This window comes from Pelobates fuscus, chromosome 9 (genome assembly GCF_036172605.1).
Source record: "Pelobates fuscus isolate aPelFus1 chromosome 9, aPelFus1.pri, whole genome shotgun sequence".
NCBI classification, from domain to species: Eukaryota; Metazoa; Chordata; class Amphibia; order Anura; family Pelobatidae; genus Pelobates; species Pelobates fuscus.
The window spans coordinates 105152822-105179321 of NC_086325.1; the positions used below are offsets into that span (position 1 = coordinate 105152822).

Genomic DNA, 26500 nt, shown 5'->3' on the forward strand with positions numbered 1-26500 from the left:
TCTTTGTGTGACCGGTTCTGTGTGTGTGTGTGTGTGAGGGGTTCTGTGTGTGTGTGTGAGGGGGTGCAATGTGCTTGTGTGAGGGGGTGTAGTGTGTTTGTGTGAGGGGTTATGTGTGTGTGGGGTTCTGTGTGTGTGTGAGGGGGTGCAATGTGTTTGTGTGAGGGGCTCTGTGTGTGTGCATGAGGGAGTGCAATGTGTTTGTGTGAGAGGTTATGTGTGTGTGTAAGGGGGTGCAGTGTGTTTGTGTGAGAGGTTCTGTGTGTGTGTGTGTGTGTATTAGACATGTGCAATTCGCTTCATTCCGAATGTACATTCGGACGAATTTCGTGAAATTCAGACATTCAGATGCTTACGAATGTCCGAAGTTCGAATTGCCGAATTTCCGTACTGCTGAACCGAACCGCTGAAGTACCGAATTGCCGAAGTTCTGAGTTGCCAAAGTGGGTTAAGGTTAAGGGTTAGGGGTAGGTTTAGGGATTAGGGTCTGAATTACTGAAGTTCCAAATTGCCAAAGTCAAGAATTTCGGAAGTGCTGAACCGAACCGAATGCCATTAGTCCGAATTGCCGAAGCAGACAAATTATTTTTCTTTCCCGAATTTCCGAACCAAATTTTTTGCCCATTGTGTGTTTTTGCCCACTGTGTGTGGTTCTGTGTGTTTACGTGAAGGGTACTGTGTGTTTGACTAAGGGGTCCTGTGTGTGAGATGTGCAGTGTGTGTGTGTGAGAGCTGCAGTCTGTTTGTGTGAGGGGGTGTAGTGCGTTTGTGTGAGGGGTTATGTGTGTGTGTGGGGGGGTTCTGTGTGTCAGGATCCCTCGGGCGGCTGCAAGGGGAGGTTGCAGTCCGCTCGCGGCACTCACCCTCCAGCCGTCCGCGGTCCCCTTCCTGGCGTGCGCTAGGTGGGCGGCATCCTCCCAGCCACGGATGCCGCCCGCGTCTTCCTCTGTGTCCCCCAGCGGCAGCATGCATGACGCTGCACGCTGGGAGACCGTCCATTGTAATAAATGCCGGGATCAGCCACCTGACCCGGCGTTAAAGGCACAGTGCCTCAATCACAGTGGGAGGTCTAGATATCTCCCACGTGTGATTGTTAATTCTGATTGGAAATTATCCAATCAGAATTAACCTATGGATTTAAATACTTACCTTTCCTGTTCCTCTCTGCCCTGTTGTGGTCTTTGCTTGCTAGTATTGCTACTGAACTTGTGTTTCTGGTTACGTACTCTCTGGCTTGTTTATCTGACTTTGTGACTTTCTCCTACCCTTTGACCTCGGCTTGTTTCTCGTTATTCTGTCTTCTGGTTCCCCTTACTCGGCTTGTCTCCTGACTATTCTCTGTGTGCTTAGCCCGGCCACTCTAAGGTCCGGTACTGCACCTTTTCTGTGTGTGTGTTTGGTTCCCGGAATCGTGACACTGTGTGTGTGTGAGGAGTGCTGTGTGAGGGGTGCGGTGTGTGGGGGTTGTGTGTTTGCCTGAGTGGTGCTGTGTGTGTGTGTGTGAGGGGGTGCAGTGTGTTTGTGTGAGAGGTTCTGTGTGTAAGGAAGTGCAGTGTGTGTGTGTGTTAGACATGTGCAATTCGCTTCATTCCGAATGTACATTCGGCCGAATTTTGTGCAATTCGGACATTCGGATGCTTACGAGTTCGAATTGCCGAATTTCCATGGTGCTGAACTGAATCGAATTGCCAAAGTGGGTTAGGGTTAGGGATTAGGGTGTGAATTACCGAAGTGCCGAAGTTCCGAATTTCGTAAGTGCTGAACCGAATGCCATTGGTCTGAATTGCCGAAGTAGACAAATGTTTTTCCTTTCCCGAATTTCCGAACCAAATTTTTTTGCCCATGCACATCCCTAGTGTTTGTGAGGGGGTGAAGTGTGTTTGTGTGAGGGGTTCTGTGTGTGTGGGGTGCAGTGTTTGTGTGAGGGGTCCTGTGTGTGGGGGGTGCAGTGTGTTTGTGTGATGGGGTGTAATGTGTTTGTGTGAGGGGCTCTGTGTGTGGGGGGGGTTGCAGTGTGCTTGTGTGAGGGGTTCTGTGTGTGTGTGTGTGAGGGATGCAGTATGCAGTATGTGTGTGAGGTGATGTAGTGTGTGTCAGGGGTGTATATTGTGGTGGGGGATCAAGGAGAAAATTTTTACTTAAAAAGAGGAAAAGTAAACTTTATGCATCCCCCTATTCTTACCTCTGTGTACAAATCCCTGGTGGTCCAGTGGAGGGGACAAATCCCTGGTGGTCCAGTGGTTTCGCATGCACTATAGTCTGCAGCTCCTCCGGGTGCAGGCTGACTTCACTACTTTCTTCCTGCGAGCACAGCGCTGTCAAAGCGTTGCCATGGTAATGTGTGGCAATGCTCCGAACTGCCTGTTCACTGGAGGTTTGCAGCCTCCTGGGTCCTCCTCCTGTCCTGCAGGCTCCTGAGACCTAGCACCCTCCTTCCCACTCGCTTAACAAACTGCCAGAGACCGGTGAGGGAGATCTTTGATCTCCCCACCGTCCCAAAAAAGGTAGACAGCAGGGCCGGCTCTCCACGAGACGGTGCAAATGATTTCCCCACCCCTGCTCTAAACGCATGCTATACTGATTCTGCAGGCTGCGTCCCAAAACATCGGTTACGCATCATAATGAGCACTTAACATATGGAAACCTAGACATTACAACACAAATGCTATGTTATGGTGATTTTACTGACGCTGGATGTCCTCATGCAGAGTTTGAGGATGTCCAAAAGTCGCCCTTAAAGCAGGAAGTGCCTCTAGTGCAGGGGTGCCCAAAGGGTAGTTTTAAATCATATGTAGATCTATTATGCAATAATTTACATTGCAGGGGTTAAGGGGACAGGGAAATTGTACCTAGACCACTTCAATAAGCTGAGGTGGTCTGGGTGCCTAGAATGTCCCTTTAATGGTTTTTAGTAAACCATATGTAATCCTTTGGCTGGATATGTCCTCTTGTTTCACTGTCTGATCACTGCCCAGTAGGTAACTTTCATCTTTAAATAAATGTTCAGCCAAGCTGCACATTTTGACTTTATTTTGCCATGATAAAATATTGTGTGCACCGCTGTGTGATGATTGGTTGCTTTGCAAAAGCTGAGAAAACACAGAGTCAAGCTCTGTGGTCATATAGCAGGAAGGGAAGGAGGGCTGCGGCTGTTTCACAGTTAAAGAGAACTAAGGCATTGAAAGAGTTAAAAAACGATTTTAACACTTATCTGATTCCAACGGCACTGGATTCCATCTTCCTCGGCACTGGGTCTGAGCTTCATCTCCTCGGACGTCATATGATGGGGGGGGCTAATGTGCATTAGACCCTCCCCATAAGAAAGCATTGCTTCAATGATTTCCTAGGAGATTTTACTGATGCTGGATGTCCTCATGCAGAGTGTAGGGACGTCCAGCATCAGGTGACCAAAAGTCACTTAAAGGGAAACTCCAGTGCCAGGAAAACGATCCGTTTTCCTGGCACTGGAGGGTCCCTCTCCCTCCCACCCCCAACGCTCTTCCTCTTGATTGCGTCGGCCGGTGGGCGAGACTGATCTCGCCCACCGGCCGAGGGGACCTAATGCGCATGCGCGGCAATGCCGCGCATGCGCATTACGTCTCCCCGTAGGAAAGCATTGAAAAATCATTTCAATGCTTTCCTATGGGGTTTTGAGCGACGCTGGAGGTCCTCACACAGCGTGAGGACGTCCAGCGACGCTGCTAGAACCCAGGAAGTGACCTCTAGTGGCTGTCTAATAGACAGCCACTAGAGGTGGAGTTAACCCTGCAATGTAATTATTGCAGTTTATAAAAAAACTGCAATAATTACACTTGCAGGGTTAAGAGTAGTGGGAGTTGGCACCCAGACCACTCCAATGAGCAGAAGTGGTCTGGGTGCCTAGAGTGTCCATTTAACCACCAGGAAGCTCCTCTAGTGGCTGTCTGATGGCGACTAGACGCAGTCTTAGTTCTGCAAAGTAATGATTTACATTGCAGGACTAAGGGAGGCAGGGACACTACACCAAGACCACTTCAATGAGCTAAAGCGGTCTGGTGGCCTATAGTGTCCCTTTAAGCTATAGTTGGTTTGGTGACTATAGTTTCCCTTTACATTTATAATTCACTTGGAATTTTCACTTTACTAAATAAACCGGAGAGACTTTTTTCCATTTTGGCTATTTTGACCTTACATTTTAATTCACCTACAATTCTCACTTTAGTGAATAACCCTATTAGTAGATAGTAAGAGAGGAACGGGTGAATTTGGGCTAGAAAATAGGGACTTTCCCGCTTAAAGTAGGACACTTGGGAGGTATGCAGTGATCTCTACAAAGCAAATTCATTAGTTTTTCAAGGCAATTTATTTTGGTATAAATCAGTCACATTGTAGGCTGTAACCGGTGAGTGCTCACAGTGTGCTCGGTCACCGCCTGAGTTACAGGCCGGGCAGTTGCTAAGCAACCGCCATGTGACTGCTTCGCCTGCCCGGGCCTGCACAGCCGGTGACGCGTTTCCGGTTCCGCCGTACTCCCCGCCCGCCGGAGTCACCGGAAGCGGAGGGAGCCGGGCGGACAAGGACCGGAGAGCCGGTGACAGTGACGGGAATCCAGCGGAGTCGCTCTCTGCCTTCTTGCTGCCTGTATTTCCTGTCACAGCCGCCGCCACCTCGTGTCTCCCCGGCCGCCTAGCCGCCCGACCCCCCCCGGTCACCGGCCAGCCCAGCTCGGTATCACCCCCGCCGGCACCCGCTCCGTGTCCCGTGGGCAGCCAGGCCCCGTGTCCCCCTTCATTGTGTCCTGCATAGTCCCTGTCTCCGCCAGGTGTCACACCCCCTCCATCTCCCCACCCCCTGCCCCCCCTCCGATACCGCCATGGCCAAGAACACCCTCTCCTCGCGGTTCCGGAAGGTGGACATTGATGAATACGACGAGAATAAGTTTGTGGACGACCAGCTGCAGGAGGAGCCGGCGGAGCCCCAGGGGCCGGACGAGGGAGAGGTGGACAGTCTGATCAGACAATATCCTTTTTGGTGGATCAATTGAGCAGATCTGTGTGATTTATTCATGTTTTTGTTCTCTTAGAGGAGGGTAACTATTTCTTAAATAAAGACATAGCAAGCCAAGCAGTAAGAGAGAGTAACCATAGTAAATCTACATTCAAATCCGGTAACTGTGACACATGGGAAAATGGAGGTTATTGCCTTTTGGGGAGGGGAGGGGGTTAAGTGTGGTACACCAAGCAAAAATGTGGGCCATTAATCATAAACCTACTTATACAGCAGGTTACCATGGCGAATAGTAACGAATGGGTGTGTGTGTAGGAGATGCAGTAAGGAGTCACAGGTAAAATGAATCTGGAGGTTGACCTGGTTTTAGTGTTAATGGTATTTGAACTGAATGGCAGTGGTGGGTATACCTGGCATTAGGTGAACATTAATGGTCACAAAGCTAATCAAACACAACCAATGCTCTGCTGGCTGGCAGTGGGGTGCAGTGTAAAATCTACAAGGAAAACCTAGAGCATTTAGACAAATCCAAGACTTTGTGTGAACGAAGGAGAGAGGTAAAGACTTGCATCAGAATACACAAATATGAATATAATCCTGCTTAAAATATTGACACACCCCACTTAATTGTTATAATTAAAGTTCAATACGTTTTGCTATGCTATATGGTAGTTGACTTTTTTTTTTTGCCAAGCAAGGTTTACAAATGGCCTGAATGCTTGTTAAAGTCAGCATGATCTCTTATAGTAATTTGTGAGACAAAATTTATTTGACATTTATAGGGCATTCTGGGAGAAAAAGAAACTTAGATTTTCACAATGAGTACTACAGGCTGCCACTGAGATAGGAGTGACTTCTAAAAGTAAAGGCCATTGCCCACCACACCCAGGTTTTGTTTGACTTCTAATGGTTGTAAAATTGACTGTCTTGTTCTTAGTCATGATAGCTGCATTCCTTCTAGATTAATGATAGATCATTGACTTGCATACTATGGTATTGTAAAAACTGTATTTCCTGTACACACACATTTATTCATTGACATTGATTTTTCTTATAACTCATTTTGTTTTTTATAGTTTGAATTTGTTGAAATTTCAAAGTTAAATTCATATAAACTAAAAATAGCCAGCAATTGTCGTCGTAAACTTTAAAATTCACCGTTTCCAATCCACACTGTAGTGAAACATTATTTGTTTGCAATATGTCTTTTTAAAGGGTAGTGCTAAAACCATTGCAAAAATGCCTTCTTACATATCCCATTAGGACACTGGTATATTAAACCCTTAGGGACAATTTCCATTCATTTTGTTGTACTTTCTTTCTTTGATATGCATTTAGAAATATACTAGTTTCCAGTTTGAGTATTAATTATTGGTGATTAGACTTGCATAAGCTAGAGGCAGTAAAATGTGTATTCTCATCTTATACATTAGTGTGTGAGATCCCACAGGTGCCAGTGGCAAGTAATGTAAATCCTGGGTTAGGTCCTGAAAAATAGGTCTTATAAACAAAAAGGGAAAAATAAACACTGTAACTGGCCTGTCCTTCTGCCCGTCACTTTGCTACGGGTTGGTGTTAACATGGCCTGGTAAAAATTTCAATATTTTAAAACCTGCAAAATTAATAACGTATTATAATAAGCATTCTATTAGTTTTGACACTAATAAATGTAAGATTTTTATTCTTTCTGTATGTGCTTCTCATCTTACGTTGCGTTACTATAGAGGAAAAAGTGTTTTACTTTATGTATGGAATTCTTTTATAGAAATTAAGGTTGGTTGATCATGAAGGAAAAAAAAAAGGCTAAAAAAAAAAGTGCTACAATTGATATCCGTTTTGTCGTATTGCATATGCTATAGCAGTCCCATTCATTTGTATAGGGAAAGTGTTGCATGTGAGTTTATGCATACATGTCACATGTACCAGTTCGTCTCCAGTAAGTGAGTGGGAGTTCAGGGATTGGTTGTGAATACTAGACGAGACTTTTTTATCTACTTGAAGCCACATCTGTGCACAAAATGTACCAAAGGAAGGAGAGACAGACACCTTAAACAATTGCTTCTGGACATCCCCCAACAATTATATAGGATAAAAACATACACTTGCCTCTACATTTACTGAAATGGTTGATGGGAAAAGATACGAGTGGTTACGTGTACTGTTGTCTACACCCAAATGATTGCATGGCATTTGTGGTTGGCCCTGGCTGCTGCAGTAGCCATGTTTATAGTTTTAGGCTTATGGTACCTCTTCACCAATAATGTGGTGGATTTATAGTGTTACGCAACTTTCTGTCAATTACATTTGTAAGCTGTTTGAACCAGCACATAGTTCTTGTTTGTTGAAAGTGAGTTTTAATGCATTATAAACATTAAATGCAAAATAAATTCCACCAGGATATAGTAAGAATACAAACGTGTATTCCTGACATTATAGTGTTAAACACTATTTAGGTGGCCGTTTCCCCTTGCCCCCTTAAATAGGCTTAAATCTTACCTTTTATTCCAGTGCCGCGTGGGTGCGCTGGCTCCTCCCCAATCCACCTTCTTTGCTGAGATAATCCGAATTGACAATCTCAGCCAATCCAATGCTTTCCTAGAAATTTTGCTGTGGTGTCTGGTATTTGTCAGCTCTTTAGCTAAAGCGGCCGGCTGGGCAAACAATGGAGGTGGTCAGCTGGCTGGTCACCCGCCCTGGGGAGCATCGAGGTGGTTGGGTGAGGCAGTGTGCAAGGGAGCAGTAATTTTTCTGCAGCTCCTCTCTGCTCACTGTATAGTGATGCCGGGAGTTGGAGTATGACGTCATTCTGGCCCCCTGCATCAATGCAGAGAGGAGCTGCAGGTAAATGACTGCTCATTCAGCATGCAGGGAAAGATCCAAAGGTAGGGAGGCTGGGTGGATTAAAAATGTAAATTTGTGAGTGTAAGAAAATGTGTCTGTCAGTGTTTGTGTGTGCCTGTCAGTTTGTGTGTTTAGGTACCTGCCCCCCTTCGATCTCATGAGAGGTATTTTTATGATCTTGGTTAAGCCAGGATATTGCTCAAGATCTCTATGGGTAACATTCCATGCCTCCATGCAGAGCATGGAGACTCTGAAAAAGAGTGATGCACACTGTGCAGCACTGACACAGGACTCTATAGTGACCATCTACGTTACTAAGTCTTACTAGGCAGAAATGTAAACACTGCCTTTTCTTGGAAAATGGCATTTACATTGTAAAGGCTATAGGCACCAGAACAATTACATTAATCTGTAGTAGTCCTGGTGACTATAGTGTCTCTTTTGAGAATTGCATATTTCTCTTTGTAAATTTAAACTTTGCTAGTTATAAAATAAAAACTGGCTCCTAACTTTTTTTAGCTGGCTCCTAGATTCCAAACAAATTTGTCAAGCCCTGTACTATCTATTATTAGATTCTATGATCTAACTCATCCCTTTAATCAGCACTTCACTGCCCAATTATAAATATCCACATGTATGCATTTAATCTTTTTATTAATTTTTTTTTTCTTTTTTTTCCATTAGGGGTATTTCTAAAAACAGCTTGCAAATCTCTTGCCTGAATCCTTTGCAAGTCCTCCCCTTCCCAACCCAGACTCAATGAGAAGTCTTTGCAGGGCATGTTCTCAGAGCAATTGCCTTCGCTCCACTTGGCTAAACAAACAAGTAATCGGACCAGTTGTCTGACAGGTGGAATGTAACAAGGTTAATTGACTAAATTGCCAATTTCTATTAAAATCTGCACTTTTTGTAAAATGGGGGGAAAAAAAAGAGCACTCTTAACACATAAAGCACTTTGGCAAGGTCTGTGGAGTAACTTTAAATAAAGTTAACAGGCTATGCCATTGCCTTCCAGGGTGAGTTGTGTAGAATTGTATTTGCTTAATTGGGTTGTAATTAAAAGGTTATGTGATCAGTGTTAAATGTGCATATACACACAGGTTTTTCAAATACCTAAGAATTGTACTGCAGTTTGTCTGTAAGGAAAGTTTTTAAGGCACTTTTTGTGTTCGACAAAAAAAGTGTTAGAAACTTCGCGTTTTGATTGTTGATAATCATTGTTGGACTTATATTATGTCTTGTTTTCCCACAAATGATTTTGTGATGATAAATGAGGTTGATGCTTTGACCTCAGAAGTGCTGGTTATATAGACATGTTTATTTTGTATTGTCATTTTTACATACAGATTCGTCCCTCTGTTCCACTGTTTTGTTTGCACGCCTGACACGCTTTCAATCTGGGTGTTAGAAGAACGTGAAATTCTATTAAACATGCTCTAGTTTATACATACCTGCTGTGAGATTGAAAGTTTGTTTCAAATTCCCTATTTTAGAAATGCATTAGCTGCTGCTCTAAATATAGGATTGGGACTGTACTCCCAGTTTGAAGTGACATTTCTGTTCCATGAGCAGTATTAAGTCTGCCATGTATTCTTTATATGGTTGCAGCTTATATGTGGTGATTTGAACTAGAGTAAACTAGTTCATTTCTGGTTGCATCCTTATAGAAAAGCAATGGTTAAATTTTGTTTTTATTAATTTTTTATCGTGTTCCTCACATGCATTCTAGTATCTTAGTAAAAAAAAAAAAAAAAAAAGTAACTTTTGCTTTAGCCTATGATTGTGGTATTTTCCAGCCCTAAATGCAAGACACCTATTTAAATACTTTTAGTGATAACATTTTCTTGAACAATTGAATCCAAAGGGTGCCTCCAGCACCGATCACCAAGTCCTGCAGACTGCATCCTGCTTCATAATCTGTTATAGGAATGGGGAGCTTCTGATTGGCTTAGTGTCAGCCGACGCCTCTAGACAATCAGTGGCGCTGCTGCCTAGTGGCACTTCACGCTTCCTGTAACTCAGTTTCTAAAGGTACCCGGAGATTGATGCTGGAGGCAAACTTTTGGGGTAAACTATTCTAGAACTGTTTAACCCTTTAAGGTAAGAGTGCACCCGGGGGGCCTTTGGACAACCTAACTTAATTTATATGAAACTCTTATGGTGACCAAAGTGTTTCTTTTTAAAAAGAGTGTATTGTTTAAAAAGTCTGCTTTGGCGGAAGCAAAAGTTGCAGTGCATGTACCATATGAGTATTGTAAAACGAACATGCACGTCTTATTATTCAGGCAGGTAGCATGCTGAAGCAATTATGCAGTTGTGGTTGTACTCTATGACTGGGTTAGTTTGCAGCTATTAAAATGACATGTATCTTAGAGTACTTGCTGTGAATAAAAATGGGAGGAAAACTGCAGTGAAACCCCATTAAGAATAAAAAGAATTCAGACAATTGGTAAACTGTTTCTCTACTTACGTTGGTGTGGTATACCAGGGCAGTCCTGGTACAATAACCACTACAGTACAATCCTCCTAGCATATGTTGTGCAAGGATCTCAGTGTCACTGCAGTGATATGTGACTGATGGGAGTTACATTTCCAGTCCTCAAACATGATTATCTTGTGTCATCATATGAGATGAAATATCACTTCTCTGGAAATTACTCCTTGGAATAAATCCATGAAAGTCACTTAAAACAAGTTAACCCTTTTCTTGTGATTTTTAGTTTTAATTTTAAATGTATATTAAAGGAACCCTATAGTGTCAGGAATACAACCTGTGTTCCTGACACTATAGTTATAAAAGTGCTGTTTAGGTGTCTAGTCTCCTTTGCCTACATTTTTTTAAAAGTAATTTACTCCTCTTATATCTAGTGCCTTACCGGTCTCATTGCAGCTGGCTCTGCCCCGCTCCGCCTCCTTGGCTGAGAATATCAAATGTAACATTTTAAGCCAACCCAATGCTTTCCTATAGGAAAACTCCACAGAGCTGTGTGGAGATGCTGCACGACAGCGCTGCACTGACTAGGAAGCACCTCTTGTGCCGTCTGAGTGAATGCCAGTAGAGGTGTTCTCTGAAAAGGCAGTGTTTACATTAAAAAGCCTGCAGGGACAGGATATAGACACCAGAACAAGTACATTAAGCTGACGTTGCAATACAGTTCAGTCCAAGCCATGCCAGGTTACGCATTGGAGAAGGAGAAAAAGGAACGCAATTATTATTTAATTTTTTTTTTTTTTGTTATTTTTAATATTCTTTAGATTTTTTTTTCGTCCGTGCTTGATACATGGCAGGGAGGGGGGCTCTCACTCCCTAGTGGTCCAGTGGCATTGGCAGTTCAGTGGAGGGGGCAGGCAGGAAGCACTTACCTCTCCTGTCAGCGCCCTTCTCCTCCGGTCAGCTCACAGTGTAAGTCTCGCGAGAGCCGCACTGTGACCCGCGGCTCTCGCAAGACTTACACTGGGACTTGCAGAGGGAGCTGACCGGACCGGCGCGGAGGAGAAGGGAGCTGACAGGAGCTGCAGGAGAGGTACGTAAACTCTCTCTGCCAGCCCCCCTCCTACACAGCCCCCCTGTCTGTATTATGGCAATGCAAATTGCCATAATACAGACATTGATCCGAGTATAAGTCGAGTTGGGGTTTTTCAGCACAAAAAATGTGCCGAAAAACTCGACTTATACTCGAGTATATACGGTAAATACTTTTGGAGAATCATTGCTGGAACACTTATCTCATTGTCATTAATAGGATTTGCTGTTTAGCGGGTGCACAGGTGTTAAGAATGCTTGATTGGCCATCATGGGTAATAGAAGAGGATGCTTGTTAGTGTTAGAAATTCAGGTTTGTACTCCTAACACGAGAGTGTTCATTGTGTAATATGGATACACAGAACTCTTGTATAGCTGTGTATATACTTGATGAATGATTTGGCATCCTTTGCCGTTAGAAATCTGTCCTCCTCGATGCCTATCACACTGTTTGTTAATGAATAGTTGTTTTTTTATACTCTCCTGACAGTGAATTTCTTATGTATGTTGGCAGTAAGTGAGAAACTGACTAGTGATTTCTGACCTAATTTTTAACGCTCTTGATGCTTTCTGTTTAACCCCCTTAGCACGTTGTAGATCGGTAGTTTGGGTTTCTCACCTCTATTAGGTTTTGGTTTATTTTTAATTTTTTTCCCACTGTTATACTTGATACACTTTCAAACTGCAAGGCTACATGTGCAATTCCTGGCAGTCAACTGTATGTGTGCATGTGCTAAATATTCAAAATGCCAAACTTTGTCAAGAGCTCAGCTGGAGAAATGGATTGAGTTGTAGAACTTTTTCCAGCTTGGCTAAAATTTGCTGACTGCCAGTGGTTCTTGTTTATTACTACGTTTAAAAAAACAAATTACTTCAATATTTATATAATGTAATCTTATGAGGCTGTGCAATTCTTCAATAGGTTAAAGCTGTAGCCCAATCTACTTGTCCTGACACAAAATAGTTTCAATTACAAATATTGGGGCCTTCTGCAAAGAGTCCATGACATTGCTATTGGCTAAACCTTTTCTCAAATTAAATCTTAATGGAAAATTCTCTAACTTTGCTACAGTCACAACATGGCTAGTTTGCCATTTTTTATTTTTTTTTGCAAATTATTCTGAATCTCTCACCCTCTGCACTCTCATAGTCCCTTTGTCAGTGTGGAGATTTAGTCCCTCCTTGTTGTCAGCAGAGCTCAACCACGGTCTAATCAAATGAAGCATTTGAATGCACAATTTGCCCTGCTCAGATTACATGCAGGGGAGAGACGCAAGGGGAGGAGTTTTAAAATCAAAGAACAGGCACTGCAGGGGGGTGGTCTTGGACTGCTTGGCTGGAGGGAAGAGCAAGCAATCCTGTGCAGGCGCACTGTCTGCAAGGGAGAATCTCCTATCCGCTTTTACACGCTGCCTAAATCACGTAAGCCAGGGGTGCAACTATCCTGGGGCACAAAAGTGCAAATACAGACTCCTACCACCATGACCAAAAGCAGAAGTGGTTTTGGTGGTTTGAGTAACCACTTAAGTGCACCTATAAATATTATTTTATATGTCCCTTTTATAAAGGCTTTTGTTTGATACCCTATATTTATACAAAACACTGTTAAATTTAAGTTAAAATATTTTTTTAAAACCACATCTAATTAATACACAATTGCAACTAAAAAAAATAAACTCAAAATAGATTCACAATTTTTTACACATCTTTCAGTCTGAGGTTAATAATAATGGTCCTAGCTGAAACTGTAGCCACTGAAGCTCAGACTCGCCTTGGCTGAGCACAATACTAGCCATGTTGCTTTAAAAGGATTTCATGGGCTATGTGCAGTACTCACTTTAAATGCTGCACACAACTATTCTGTCAGTATTGGTAAAACAGTTGGGGACTCTCAGGTATCAAATGGTATCTCGGGCTGTCTTATACCAGCAGGGTTTTAACGCATTATGATTAAAGTAGGACATTCCGTACTAACAGGACCTTTCGGAAGAACATTATAATCCTTAAAGAGACACTCCAGTGCCAGGAAAACAATCCGTTTTCCTGGCACTGCAGGTCCCCTCTCCCTCCCAATCCCAAGTTGCTGTAGGGGTTAAAACCCGTTTAGTGACTTACCTTTATCCAGTGCCGATGTCCCTCGGCGCTGGTTCAGGGTCTGCCCACGCTCCTCCCCCGCCGTCATCCGGCGGGGGAGGCCTAATGCCCATGCGCGGCGGGGGAGGCCTAATGCGCACGGTCATTAGACCTCCCCATAGGAAAGCATTGAAAAATGCTTTCCTATGGGGATTTCAGCGACACTGGAGGGCCTCACATAGCGTGAGGACGTCCAGCGACGCTATAGCACAGAAAATCTGTGCTATAAACCCGGAAGTGCCCTCTAGTGGCTGTCTAGTAGAGGAGGAGTTAACCATGCAATGTAAATATTGCAGTTTATGAAAACTGCAATATTTACAGTTGCAGGGTTACGGGTACTGGGAGTTGGCACCCAGACCACCCCAATGGACAGAAGTGGTCTGGTTGCCTGGAGTGATGAATGTTAAAATATAGACAGCAGAGAATCTAAGTTGTGTTAAACTACCAGAAAGTGAGATAATATTCTATGAGGGGAAAAAAGTAAGTGTGAACAGATGAGGGTGTAAAAATATTTTTGATCACCTCAGTATATTAGAGCAGCGTACACTGTACTGTGAGAAACTTTTGGTGCTAAGTAGTGTTTTGCAATAAGATGTTTGTGGTTGAAACGCCTATGATTGGGTGGTGTCGTTTATTTCAAGTTTTCTGACTGTAAAACCTGTAGATCAGGTTTACTTTTTTAATCTAATTAAATCTTCAGAGAGAGCCAGTGTTTAAAGATATACGATAAAGTTGTTGTGGTTTATAAATATCAGACGCTAACCAAAATACAACATATTTAAAAATAAAAAAACGTTTAGCAGGTTCCCAGGCATTTTTCAGTGATGGGAGAGTTACGAAGAGTGCTTGTGTATATGTTGCTCTTATGTACATGACTTAATTAAGTGTTTAAAAAAACCTAAACATTTAATAGAGGCAAAAGTAAAAACATGTTTAGTTTGAAAATGAAAAGGTACAACATTATGAGGAGGGGGGGGGGGGGATATAAACTAGATCCACTCTAATTTACTTGGATAAATAATACGTTCACATTGCAATAACACCTAAAGATGCTTTACTAATTTATCAAAAAGATTGTGAGGCCAAGCACGATACAACTCCTTACATTGCAAATACAAAATAATTACTTGAGATAGGCATGTGTTTTTTTGTTTTATTTTAATTTTTTTTGTATTTATATAGAATTCTATATATGAATGTATGCTCGTTTGGGAAGGGCCCTCAGTACCCTTGTTTCCTGTGCGTCCTGCTTGTCTTGTTGCAGTAACACGTCTGTTGGGCCCCCTATTGTACAGCGTTACAGAATTTGTTGACACTTTATAAAAAAACTATTTATGTATTTTGTTGTGTAAGTGGCTCTAAAGCATTCTGTTCGTATAAATGAGAAGTAGCAAGATGCCTTACTCAGTTGTAAACTTCTTGCTTGAATGAGAATATGCAAAACTCTGTATTTGCTGCTTGGGTGTCTTACCACTTCCTGTTCGAAAAGGAAATGTTGGGGTGGAGCAATCATTGGTGCTTTTTGTTCTTCTGGCAGTATGCAGAAAGTGTATTTTGTCTTGTTTTTTTCTTCTTGATGCTTTATCAGATGAATTAATGTATAACGTAGCCTGAAATCTCACTTTAACACATGAACATATTGGTTACTCTGTATTCTGTTTGAACATATGTTAATCCACTGCTGGTAAACCAAACCAGGATCATTTCTGAACTTTAAGGTCTGGTTTGGGACACTGTTTTTTTTTAATTTATTTTTATTTAAAAAAAAAAAAAAAAATATATATATATATATATATATATATATATTTATTTATTTTGAAAAAAAATTTTTTCTCATTTTCCATTTTATTTACGGTCCGTGACACAATTGTTGCCCCTTGTTTTGTAGGGTACGTGTGTGTGTGTGTTTGGAGTTTGGGAATAACTGTATGTCATTTCAAGGTGGAACAGGCTTGAAAACTAGAGAAATCTCAATGTATCTTTCCTGTTAAAATATTTTATAAATAAACATGGTTTGGCATAATGCTGGAGTTGGCTTGTTACCAATGCATCTAGAATGTTTACTAGCGACCAACACCATCTGAATGAACCTTAAGGTAGGGAGGATTTTAAAAATAGACTTCACTGGGGACAACGGCACCGAAAGTGCAGGATGGTCTCAAGATAAGTTCACACCTCTCCCTAGATCTCCGCACTTAAAACAGTTTGAGGAGGTTGTCCATTTAATTCCCATATCAACATGTAACCACTGATGGCTCCCCTATTTACCACTATAACGTCTTAGAATTTAGCAGGGCTAACCATACAGATATCTTAGCTATAATATTTATATATTTAGTAAGAGTTCCTCTATTTAACATAAATAATTGAAATATAATATAAAATAGGGATTGTCTTGGAAGCAGTAAAGTTTGGTCTTTTTAAATACTAAATATAAATATAGACATATAAAAAATTAATAATCCATGACAATAATCTATAGCAGAGTTTCTAAGATTAAAGTATATGCTTGCAAAATCAGTGAAATAGAAAAACATGTACTCTTGAACATGTCAGCCTCTCAGTCATGTTAAAATGGAGCAGCCTCTCTGTCTGTCAGTCTCTCCCCTGTGTCCTAATATTAATAGGTACACATATTTATACCTTAGATTTTCAATTAGGTCATGTTAGGACCTACCTTAACTTAACAAAGATACAAGGCCATTTCACATGGGAACATCTTATCTATGTTTAGACTAAAACTTAAGGGTACACATGACATGGGAAATTCCCTGTCTTGGGGCATGTGAATATGGTGTTCAGACTTTAGAACGCCATATTTTCCTGGGTTAGTGGAATTCATCTCCTGGTACAAAGGGACCTGAATGAATCAGATGTGTGTTTATTTTATTTTTTTACATTTGCTTCACCATTGAGTTTGTTATGGTGTCCGTTAATGGCATACTTCCCTTGTTTTACTTGCCATTTTATTTTTCATTCTCATGTTATCATGTATACTAGTTTTAAAATGTACCAATGTTTTAAAAGTTGTACCGCATGCCCATATATATGTTCCCTATGAGCCTGCAGCTTAATATATACCAATTTTTCGTTCTTGGTTTATACTACCTGCTTTTCTCCATTTCCTTAAAAATGGTTCTTTTCTATAAAATGATTTTAAGCATAATGCCTCTCATTGTCAACCATTTCTACTGTCAATCATGTACAATTTTATTGTCCAAATGAAAGAATGTAAAAAAACAGAGTGCTTGGTTCCCCTTTACATTTAAGGGATATTCTTGTTTCATTGGGATGGAGAGACATTTGTCTGGCACTGGGAGAGCTAGTGATATATGCCAGAAGGGTCTAGGTTTGGTAATAGATGTTATGCTGTGGCATCTATTAGGATTTCATGAATGACCCCGCTAACTGCTGCCTAGCAGGTGGTTTATCAGATATGCTCTGTACTTCCAGTAAGCAATGTGAGGCTGAGGAATGGCTGAGAATGCTCAGGCTGTCCTTAACGAAAGCAGGTAAGCTGCCTTTTTAAGACTGGCTAGTCAGGGAGAGCAGAAGTTCTTTGCTAAACATCCCTAAGTTCTGGGAGTGGGCTGGTTCTGCAAGCTTTGTCCGAAGTGCCAGATAAAGTGATATGGTGCTGGTTCTGTGTATGAGTGTTATATGATTGTGAGTGTTTGCATATGGAATGTGGGTGGTGCTGATTGCCCCCCACTCTAGGAAAAATTTGTTAACTGTAATTGATCTGGTTTGTTGTGTCCTGTTAGTGGTATTTAGGAAGTATGCATGCCAACTTAGAAGCATTTCTGATGTGCTGATTCATTATTTTTTTTTATTTTTTTTTTTACAATAAGGCGTTAATTCAGTATCCATTGAAGTGCCAGATGGTTCATAGTTATGTGCGGCTAGTGACGTGTCTTGGGTTCACTGTGATAAGCATATGTGACAGATGAGCATGAGAGATGTGGGAAGCTAGATATTGTATGTCTATTCTTTTTCCACTAAAACTATGAATGTGTGATTGTTGGAGAGAGAATCCAATCTCGTATTCATATACTGCATTCTCACATTCCTAGCCATGTTCTGTATATATACACTAATAATACTAATGGTGTTATTCTATATGTTTCCCCACAAATACTTATTCTGTTTGTGTGTGTGTGTGTGTGGTCTTGTCTCTCTTTGGTATTCAAATAGTTAAGACTTTTACCCTTATTTAAAAGGCGTGCATAGCCTTACTTCAAATTAATAACGTTCTTAAAGCCAGTCTTGCATTCTTGTTGAAAAGATCTAAAAATAAGCATAACACTTTGTAATAAATGGCTCACCTCTTCTCTGGCACTTGAATGTTAATATTGTGCTGCTATCAAAGGGGAAGATTCCTGTTCTTATGGTCTTCAGAATGCATACGATTTCAAAATGTAAGGATTGAAGACTGTAAATGACATAATTAAACAAACTGATACTAAAGAAAAGTACAGCACTTTCAGGCACAACCCCATTTTCTCACACTTTCTTCTCACTTCTTTACTCCCATTTTTTTTTTTTCTCTTTCCTTCTCTTAAGCTGCCCTTCCTCGCCTATTGCCTTATGTAGGGGATGCACTGCAGGTAGTTACAACAGTGTTTTATCTTCAATTCTACTGTATGCACTAAATGTTTCAGAACGCATTCCTATACTGTAAGAGAACTGAATTCTTATTCCTGTTGTATAATTTACAGCTTTGGGTCAGCATTCTGGGGTCCCTGACGCACCCTTTATGCACACTTATGCTGTATACACAACTCTTGTTAACAGTATTTTGCTCAAAAATATAAAATCACACTTGTTAGCTACCATTTACTGTCACTGTTTCTTGCTCTAAACCAGTTGGCTATGTTTTTCTTTGACAGCCTGTCTTGTTGGCAGAGGGAGGTGAGGGTTGTGCGAAGACGCCGCACACACTCGTAAACAAAATGAATATCCCTGCTGTCATTTTTTTCTAGCACTTTTCCACTGTACAGCCCAGCCAATCGGCGGTGTTTTATAAAATTTAAAAAATTGAGAAAGCGTTTTGTTGGCCTATCTTACAAAGTTGTTGCTCAAGCACTTTTCTTGCCTGATGAGCAGAGAAAATAGTTTTGATCTTTGAAAGAAGAGAAATAACCTGTTAAATTCAAAATGCCATACACATCTGTATTACGTCCTGCCATTATATTCGTGTTAGATGGTATCTGGACAGCGTCACGAGTACTAACATTTTGAGGACACATTCCTTCATGCCTAAACATTAGAAATGTCACCTAGCAAGATTTTTTTTTTTTAAAGCAACAAAGAAAGGAGAGAAGGAGGATCCTAAATAGATTTTGGTACCTCTCACCTTCTCGTGTTTTAATTCCATGTAAAACATTTCTGAGAATGTCTAAAATTATAGAACTGCATGAACAGTTTATATTGAGGTATGCTGTTGTTGGCTACTGGGCATCATTTCCGGTAATTCAGCCACTCCGTCGCAGTCAGAAAGGGCCAGTGGACCCAGTGGAAGATAAGACCAGATAAGGTGGGGGTGGTGCTGAATATGTCATCTGCCATTCTTTAAAATCTTCTCTGATTTAGAATGTGGTGTCCTTTAATTTATACGGTAGTAGGGGCTACTTAATGACCACTTCAGGGTCAAAAATGCAAAAGCAACTTACACCCTAAGTGGTAGTGAATTAGGGATAACCACACACGAGAAGGATTTGTTATAGACAACAAATTAGACAGCAAAGTGCAATGTCAATCTGCAGTTGCTAAGGCCAGTAAGGTTTTGTCAGGTATAAATAGGGGCATAAATTCTCGGGATGAAAATATAATTTTGCCTCTTTATAAATCGCTGGTAAGACCACACCTTGAATATGCTGTGCAATTTTGGGCGCCTGTTCTAAAGAAAGATATCATGGCACTAGAAAAAGTGCAGAGACGAGCTACAAAATTGATAAAAGGAATGGAGCATTATAGTTATGAAGAAAGATTAAAACAATTAAATCTGTTTAGTTTGGAAAAACGGCGCCTGAGAGGGGATATGATAACTTTATACAAATATATTCAGGGCCAGTACAAACCATTATCTGGAAATCTATTAATAAACAGGGCTATACATAGGACACAAGGTCACACATTTAGGCTGGAAGAAAGGAGATTTCATCTAAGGCAAGAGAAGTGTTTTTTTTGTTTTTTTTTTACAGCAAGAGCAATAAGGATATGGAATACTCTGCTTGAAGAGGTGGTTTTTTAGAATCCATACAGATGTTTAAACTGCAATTGGATAAATATTTGCAAAAACATAACATACAGGGATATAATTTCTAATTAGTGGGGTAATAGCTGCTTGATCCAAATAGACTTCTGACTGCTGTTTTGGGGTCAAGAAGGATTTTTTTCCCCTAGTTTGTTGCAAAATTGGAAGTGCTTCAGACTAGGTTTTTTTTCCCCTTTTGTATCAACAGCAAAAACATATGCGAGGAATGCTGAACTTGATGGACGCAAGTCTCTTTTCAGCTATGTAACTGTAATACATTTGAATACATTTTGTTGGAAGGTACAGATTAATTTTTTTCTTTTTTGAAATTATTATTTGGTCATGTAAAACTGAAGTTTTAATTTAAAAAAATGTATTTAAATCTTCTATGTATATAATCTATTTACAAAATGGAGTCCCTATACTGCGCACGTACATATTTAGCCACTTAGATATGTGAACACAATTGTATGTAGCTTTTCAAAGTTGAAGGGGAACTGGTACTATAGTGTCAGCGACGCAAACGTGTATTCCTGACACTATAGTTCTAAAACCAATGTTTAGGTGTTCAGCCCCCCCCCCCCCCCCCCCTTACCTTACCTTGGGTTTGAAAAATGATTTACACCGTTTTTGCTGCGCTGGGCTTTAAGCGTCTGGCTATTGAAAAAGTTCTGCGTTTCCATGTAAAGCGTGAAGACGCTGAACGTGTGCAGCATTGACCTGGAAATCACCTCTAGTGGCTGTATGAGGAGTAGCCACTAGAGGTGTTCCTAGGCTGTAATGTAAACACTGACCGTTTTTTCTGAAAAAAATGTTTTTACATTAAAAGGCCTGCAGGGACAGACTATATTCACCAGAACAACCACAATCAACTGTAGTTGTTATGGTGACTAGTGTCTCTTTAATACACTAGCATTAATTGAAGACCTCTTTTGATAACCTGTGGTTATTGATCTGTCACAAAAGGCTAGCAAAATGTGTTCATTAAGCAAACAACATTTTAAGCTCTCAAACTCACAATTTAATTATTCAGTTGGATATTCCAAATCAGTAATGGTTAGCCAGGACTTGGTTCTGTTTAAAAAGAATGGCTTGGAGATTACAGTTCCTGATTGCCAAACTTGTTTTCCTGGCACTATAGGATTTTTAGGTGCCCCCCACCCTCAGGGTCCCACTCCCTCTGGGCTGAAGGGGTTAAACACTTACCTTTTTCCAGCGCTGGGGAACTCTCCTCCCTCTGCTGACGTCGGTGCCGAATGCGCATGCGCGGCAAGAGCCGTGAGCGCATTCAAACAGCCCATAGGAAAGCATTTCTCAATGCTTTCCTATGAACGTCAGTGTCTTCTCACTGTGATTTTCACAGTGAGAATCGCGGAAGAGTCTCTAGCATCTGTCAGTGAGACATTCACTAGAGGCTGGTTTAACCCTCTGAAACTGCTATGTTTACAGCTGCAGGATTAACACTAGATGGACCTGGCACCCAGACAACTTCATTGAGTTGAAGTGGTCTGGGTGCATCCAGACCACTTCATTGAGTTGAAGTGGTCTGGGTGCCTATAGTGGTCCTTTAAGGTGGGTTTATGTGTAGTGAGTGATTGGTGAATTCTTGTTATATTCCCTTGACTGCTTTCTTCACAGGAGACATGCTTCGTGCTTTCCACGCTGCCTTTCGGAACTCTCCAGTCAATTCTAAAAACCAGCTAGTGAAGGTATGATGTATTTTTTTATTATTATTATTATTTATTTTTTAATTATTTTTCAATGTTAAGAAGTATCTCTATGGTAGCTAGTTGGAAATAGTGCTCCAGATCAGTCATTTGTGTCCTCAAGTTTGACTTGGAGTGCTTTATGCTGGCAAACAAAAAATAAGGTTCTTTTCGACAAGCATTCTTAAATTGACAAGTTTTCCATTTCCTATATGCATCTGATAGAAATCTAGGAGAGTCACTAAATTAAACTTGATTTTTCAGGTCTGAGTCACATTGAAGGTCAGTGATTTCCATTTGGAGGTCCGCTAGAGTCCCCATTACATACATATTGATGGGATTAGTTGTTCTTTTAGATTTGCAGCCACATTTTTAAGGGTCAAGCAGACCTCCGAGACATGGGTTGAGCTTCCCTGTGTTATTAGAACAAAAGTTGCAACGTAGGTTAATACTTAATGTTTTCATGACTGTTCACTTATAACTGTGTTCACAAACTTCAATAGTTGAATATTGTTTTAGGAGGATCCTAACTTGAATCTGGGGAGATTACTTGACAGTGGCTCTGCAACATGTAATGATAAACCCCAAAAAATCTAAAATAAAAAGGATGCTACTCAAACTGATGCAACATGTATATCAATTATGCAGCAGTCCAACAAAATCAAATCCAAACCGCACCCATCTGATACTGAAAAATGCAGGTGGATATTTGATGAAAAGTGATGATTTAAGACCATTTGATACAAGGCATAAAAAAGACCACGAAAATGTGGACTATAAATATAAAAAGAAAATGCCATCACGGCTTGGAAAGGGAGAAGAGTGGGGCAGAAACAAAAATCCAAAGACAGCTGGATGTGTTTCACATCTAAACTGACACTTCCTTAACAACCAACGTAGTGTCTCTAGTTTCTGCAACTCCATTCCCTGGTGATTCCGAGTGAAGTTGTTGGGAAATTTTTGAAAAGTTTTCCAGTATCTTCATGCATTACGCTGCAAAGTGTGGGAAGCTGTCACTCAACTCCCACACACAGCAAACACCCTCTGCTTGGTGGCAGTTAGATATCAAACTGCTTATTCAAAACATGTAAAACTATAAGGGGTGTTTTTATATACACACTAGCCATTGGAAAACCAACCCTGGTGAGTCTGCCATGGACCCTCCAGACTTTCAGTGGTTAATAACCTTTAAGCTTGGTTGGTGTGTATGTGTAGATCGCTTTGGCTTTAATTGTGTCTTCTTTAGAAGAGAAATCTTAAATCTATTGGTGAGTAAAAGCAGAGTTCACTGTAATGACATAAAATCATACAAAGTATGGTTTTATTTGCTGCTTGTAGGTGTGAACTTGGTAAATATTTGCACAGCCTGGTTTTCCTCACTCTTTACCAGACTTTACAGTGAGTTATTAACTATTTTATTCTTGCTCTGCAGGAACGAACTCAAGCAATTGTTCTCAAGGTTCTGACTTCATTTAAAAGTAATGAGATTGAACAGGCAGTAAAAACTATGGATCGAAATGGAATTGACCTGCTTATGAAATACATCTATAAGGGTTTTGAGAAACCTACAGAGAACAGCAGTGCCATATTGCTACAGTGGCATGAAAAGGTATGTGGGTGGGTAATAAGTCCATGGCAAGTTGGAGCAACTTGGCATTAAAAATAAGCCATAGAACACACCCAGCTATCCTGGGAATTAGGTTATTCTCTTTGTTTATAAAAACAAGGCTGCAAAATGACTCCTTTAAATGTTATTGAAATAAATTATAACTTTTCTATCTTGTGGAAGAACTTTTTTCGTGATTTCCCCCGCCTACCCCCTTCTCTTTTCTACTTTCTTGGGTCACTGCATCAACTGCCAGATTAAGTAATTGTGCATGCATGTTGATTATTAATCAGCAAGCGTGCTATGAGCAGAAATTTGAAAGTGTAGCTGATTGGTGCCCATAAAGAGGCCATGTTCCCTAATGTACCATTTCAGTCAACATATATGTTTAGCAGCATTGTGCTTGTTGATCTTTCCACCAGGTAGGCAACCAGGCAAACACAACCACTAAAGCAGAGGTCAGTGCAAGTTTTTAGCAAAAAAGAGTCTTTAAGTTACTAGCAAAGGCTAATTTTCTACAACAAGCTAGTTAATCATTGTCCATGCAATCCATATTGGCCAATGTAAATGAAATGTTCAAGATTGAGATGATACAAGTTATATCATGAGACCTTTCATAGACGTTTTGTTTTGTATTACAGATCCATGTTTTTAATGGAGTGGCTTTGACAAATTCCCCAAACCCAACTTTTAAATTTCAGTTATTGTTTTCGAATCCCTTTTTTTCTTTTCTTTTTTAATTCTTTCTTCCTACAACTTCCTCACTGTCTTGACCATTTAGTGTACTTTCATTTGAGACTCTACATTGTTTGTGTATTCACTAAACAAAAAATTGTATAATATTGAATATTGAAGTGCAACATTTAAGCAACAGCCAAGTGTGATTATAGAGGTGTTCCTCCCCCTCCCCCCCATAAATTTCAAAGTGCACCTTTCAATTCAAATTGGCTTTTTGGTGAATAACCCCCTTTAGGGAGTGATAAACCTAAAAGATGGTGGAGCAGATACCTGGACCCATTATTATTGTGAAGTGATGTTTACCTGAAACTCAATTACTATACTACACCAGCTATCCCAATCCCATTAACTTGCTGTGATGGATTGCATTTCGTTTAGCTTCAGTGGATCTTTCTTTAATTTTATATGGTGTATCTGTAAAGAAAATGCCTTTTTAATCAAGCTTTTGTGGAGTCTTTAAAAATGTCAGCCATTCCACACTGGACTGTTCTGATAACAATGCATTAGACTATCTTGAAATGTTAATAATAACTTAAGTACAGGCATAGAATGTCCCTTTTTAAAAATTTTTTGTCATTTTTATTAGCAACTCTATGCATTGCGATTGCTAAATAAATTGAACATTCATACATGGTAGGACCTTAAGAGTTGAGTGTTATACTGTCACTGATCCTTTTGGTGGGTTCAAAAGAGACATTGGTGAGCTAAGAGATAAAATGCATGTTTGGAAATTACTGTGGGGAGAGAGGAAGTGTAAGTGCATGCGGTTTATTTAAACTATAAAACTAAATGAAACTGAAAACCTTGACCACTTGTGTTTTTTTGTTTCATTGAAATTGATCGTTTCTGCTCATTTTTTATTTTTGTCGGAGGGGGAGGGCAGAAGCCCACATTATTTACATGACAGCAACACATTATTCATTTATAAAATTTGCTAAATTTTTTTTTCTTCAGTTGTAATCCAGTATTTCTAAACGACATTATGTAAAACACTATTAGTGCTTTCCCAGTGCTAAAATTGTTATCTCCAATGTGGACAGTTGAATGGGCCTCACTAATGGGTGTCCTTCAGTCAGTGAATGACATGGGTGGGGCCTCACTAATGGGTGTCCTTCAGTCAGTGAATGACATGGGTGGGGCCTCACTAATGGGTGTCCTTCAGTCAGTGAATTACGTGAGTGGGGCCTCACTAATGGGTGTCCTTCAGTCAGCGAATTACGTGAGTGGGGCCTCACTAATGGGTGTCCTTCAGTCAGCGAATTACGTGAGTGGGGCCTCACTAATGGGTGTCCTTCAGTCAGTGAATTACGTGAGTGGGGCCTCACTAATGGGTGTCCTTCAGTCACAGTGAATTACGTGAGTGGGGCCTCACTAATGGGTGTCCTTCAGTCAGTGAATTACGTGAGTGGGGCCTCACTAATGGGTGTCCTTCAGTCAGTGAATTACGTGAGTGGGGCCTCACTAATGGGTGTCCTTCAGTCAGTGAATTACGTGAGTGGGGCCTCACTAATGGGTGTCCTTCAGTCAGTGAATTACGTGAGTGGGGCCTCACTAATGGGTGTCCTTCAGTCAGTGAATTACGTGAGTGGGGCCTCACTAATGGGTGTCCTTCAGTCAGTTAATGGCATGGGTGTCTTGTTTAGTTGGTTAGAACATTGTTTTATATCCTGATCAAAAACCATGAGAGCACATGATGGTTATTTCTCACGTGTGTTTTTGAAACCGTGCATCTTATATTGGAAATATTTTTATTAAGTTGGCCTTACCATGTGCTGTTTTTTTGTCTTTTGATTTCCCTGTCTCCCTGCAGGCATTAGGAATAGGAGGCCTTGGATCCATAGTCCGGGTTCTCACCTCACGAAAAACTGTGTAAAAGACTGTATTAGCTCAATCCAGAAGTTTATGTTCCGGGCTCCAGCGCTGTGAAGGAAGAGTGGATGCAGAGCCACCCATCTGCAGAGTGCTATCTATTAAACTGTTTTGGAAAATTCACTTGGGAATGCTTCTTATTACGACTGTGGACGAGACATGAATGTATGTTTGTTTAATGGGGTATATTTTGTTTCAAGCACCAGTCCTCTTTAGCAGGAAAATGCTATGTTAACAGTATATATCATGAGGGATTTTAAAAGGGGGAGCAGAGAATTCATTGCACACGCCAAGGAACAATCAACAAAAGTGCTACAATGCGTTAAAGGCTGCGATCGTTCCTGAAACGCAGTAGTCATTGTCATATTTAATAATCCCAATGCTAAATTATATCGACCCTCCTACGAAGGTAAAAAAATAAAGATTGAAAGGCTGAACGTAACTGCAAATTATTGCTTGAAAATAAAATGGTGGACTGGTGGCTTTTATTTTGTTAACATGTATATACAGGATTTTAGGAATTCCCTGATTTTGGTCTTACTTGAAATATCTGTTTTAACCCTTTCCTCTGCCAAGGAGGCCATTAGTACATTGATCTTCAGTGTAGGGCTAGTCTCTCAGAGGAGGGAAGCGTACAATGGTTGGGGGGAATTAGGTATGTGTTTGTGGTGTCCAGCCTTTGTCTGTAAGTTAAACTTGCAGTATCACTGGGGCAGTTTGGTATTCTTCATCCTACCCAAGAGGAACGAAGATAAAGAGCCATTCTCCTGCGGTGCCACTGCTCAACTGATACCTGTAAATTTTATTAAATTACAGCTTCCATGAGTGAAGTGATGAAATAA

The 26500-nt window shown here is 40.8% G+C and overlaps 1 protein-coding gene across 1 annotated transcript; it reads left to right on the forward strand.

Moving 5' to 3' along the window:
* The first annotated feature begins 4494 nt into the window (after positions 1-4494).
* Positions 4495-26500, forward strand: ARPC5L (actin related protein 2/3 complex subunit 5 like). Its single transcript, XM_063432270.1, has 4 exons — positions 4495-4998; positions 21376-21448; positions 22878-23054; positions 25600-26500. The coding sequence occupies exons 1-4, from the start codon at positions 4853-4855 to the stop codon at positions 25660-25662; spliced, it is 459 nt and encodes a 152-aa protein (XP_063288340.1). The 5' UTR covers positions 4495-4852; the 3' UTR covers positions 25663-26500.

Bases quoted from the DNA above. Each gene is read 5' to 3' on its own strand.
- ARPC5L (XM_063432270.1), top strand. From the start codon at position 4,853: ATGGCCAAGAACACCCTCTCCTCGCGGTTCCGGAAGGTGGACATTGAT. The intron at 4,999-21,375 runs ATATCCTTTTTG...TGCTTTCTTCAC, and splicing joins GTGGACAGTCTGATCAGACA to AGGAGACATGCTTCGTGCTT. The intron at 23,055-25,599 runs GTATGTGGGTGG...GTCTCCCTGCAG, and splicing joins TGCTACAGTGGCATGAAAAG to GCATTAGGAATAGGAGGCCT.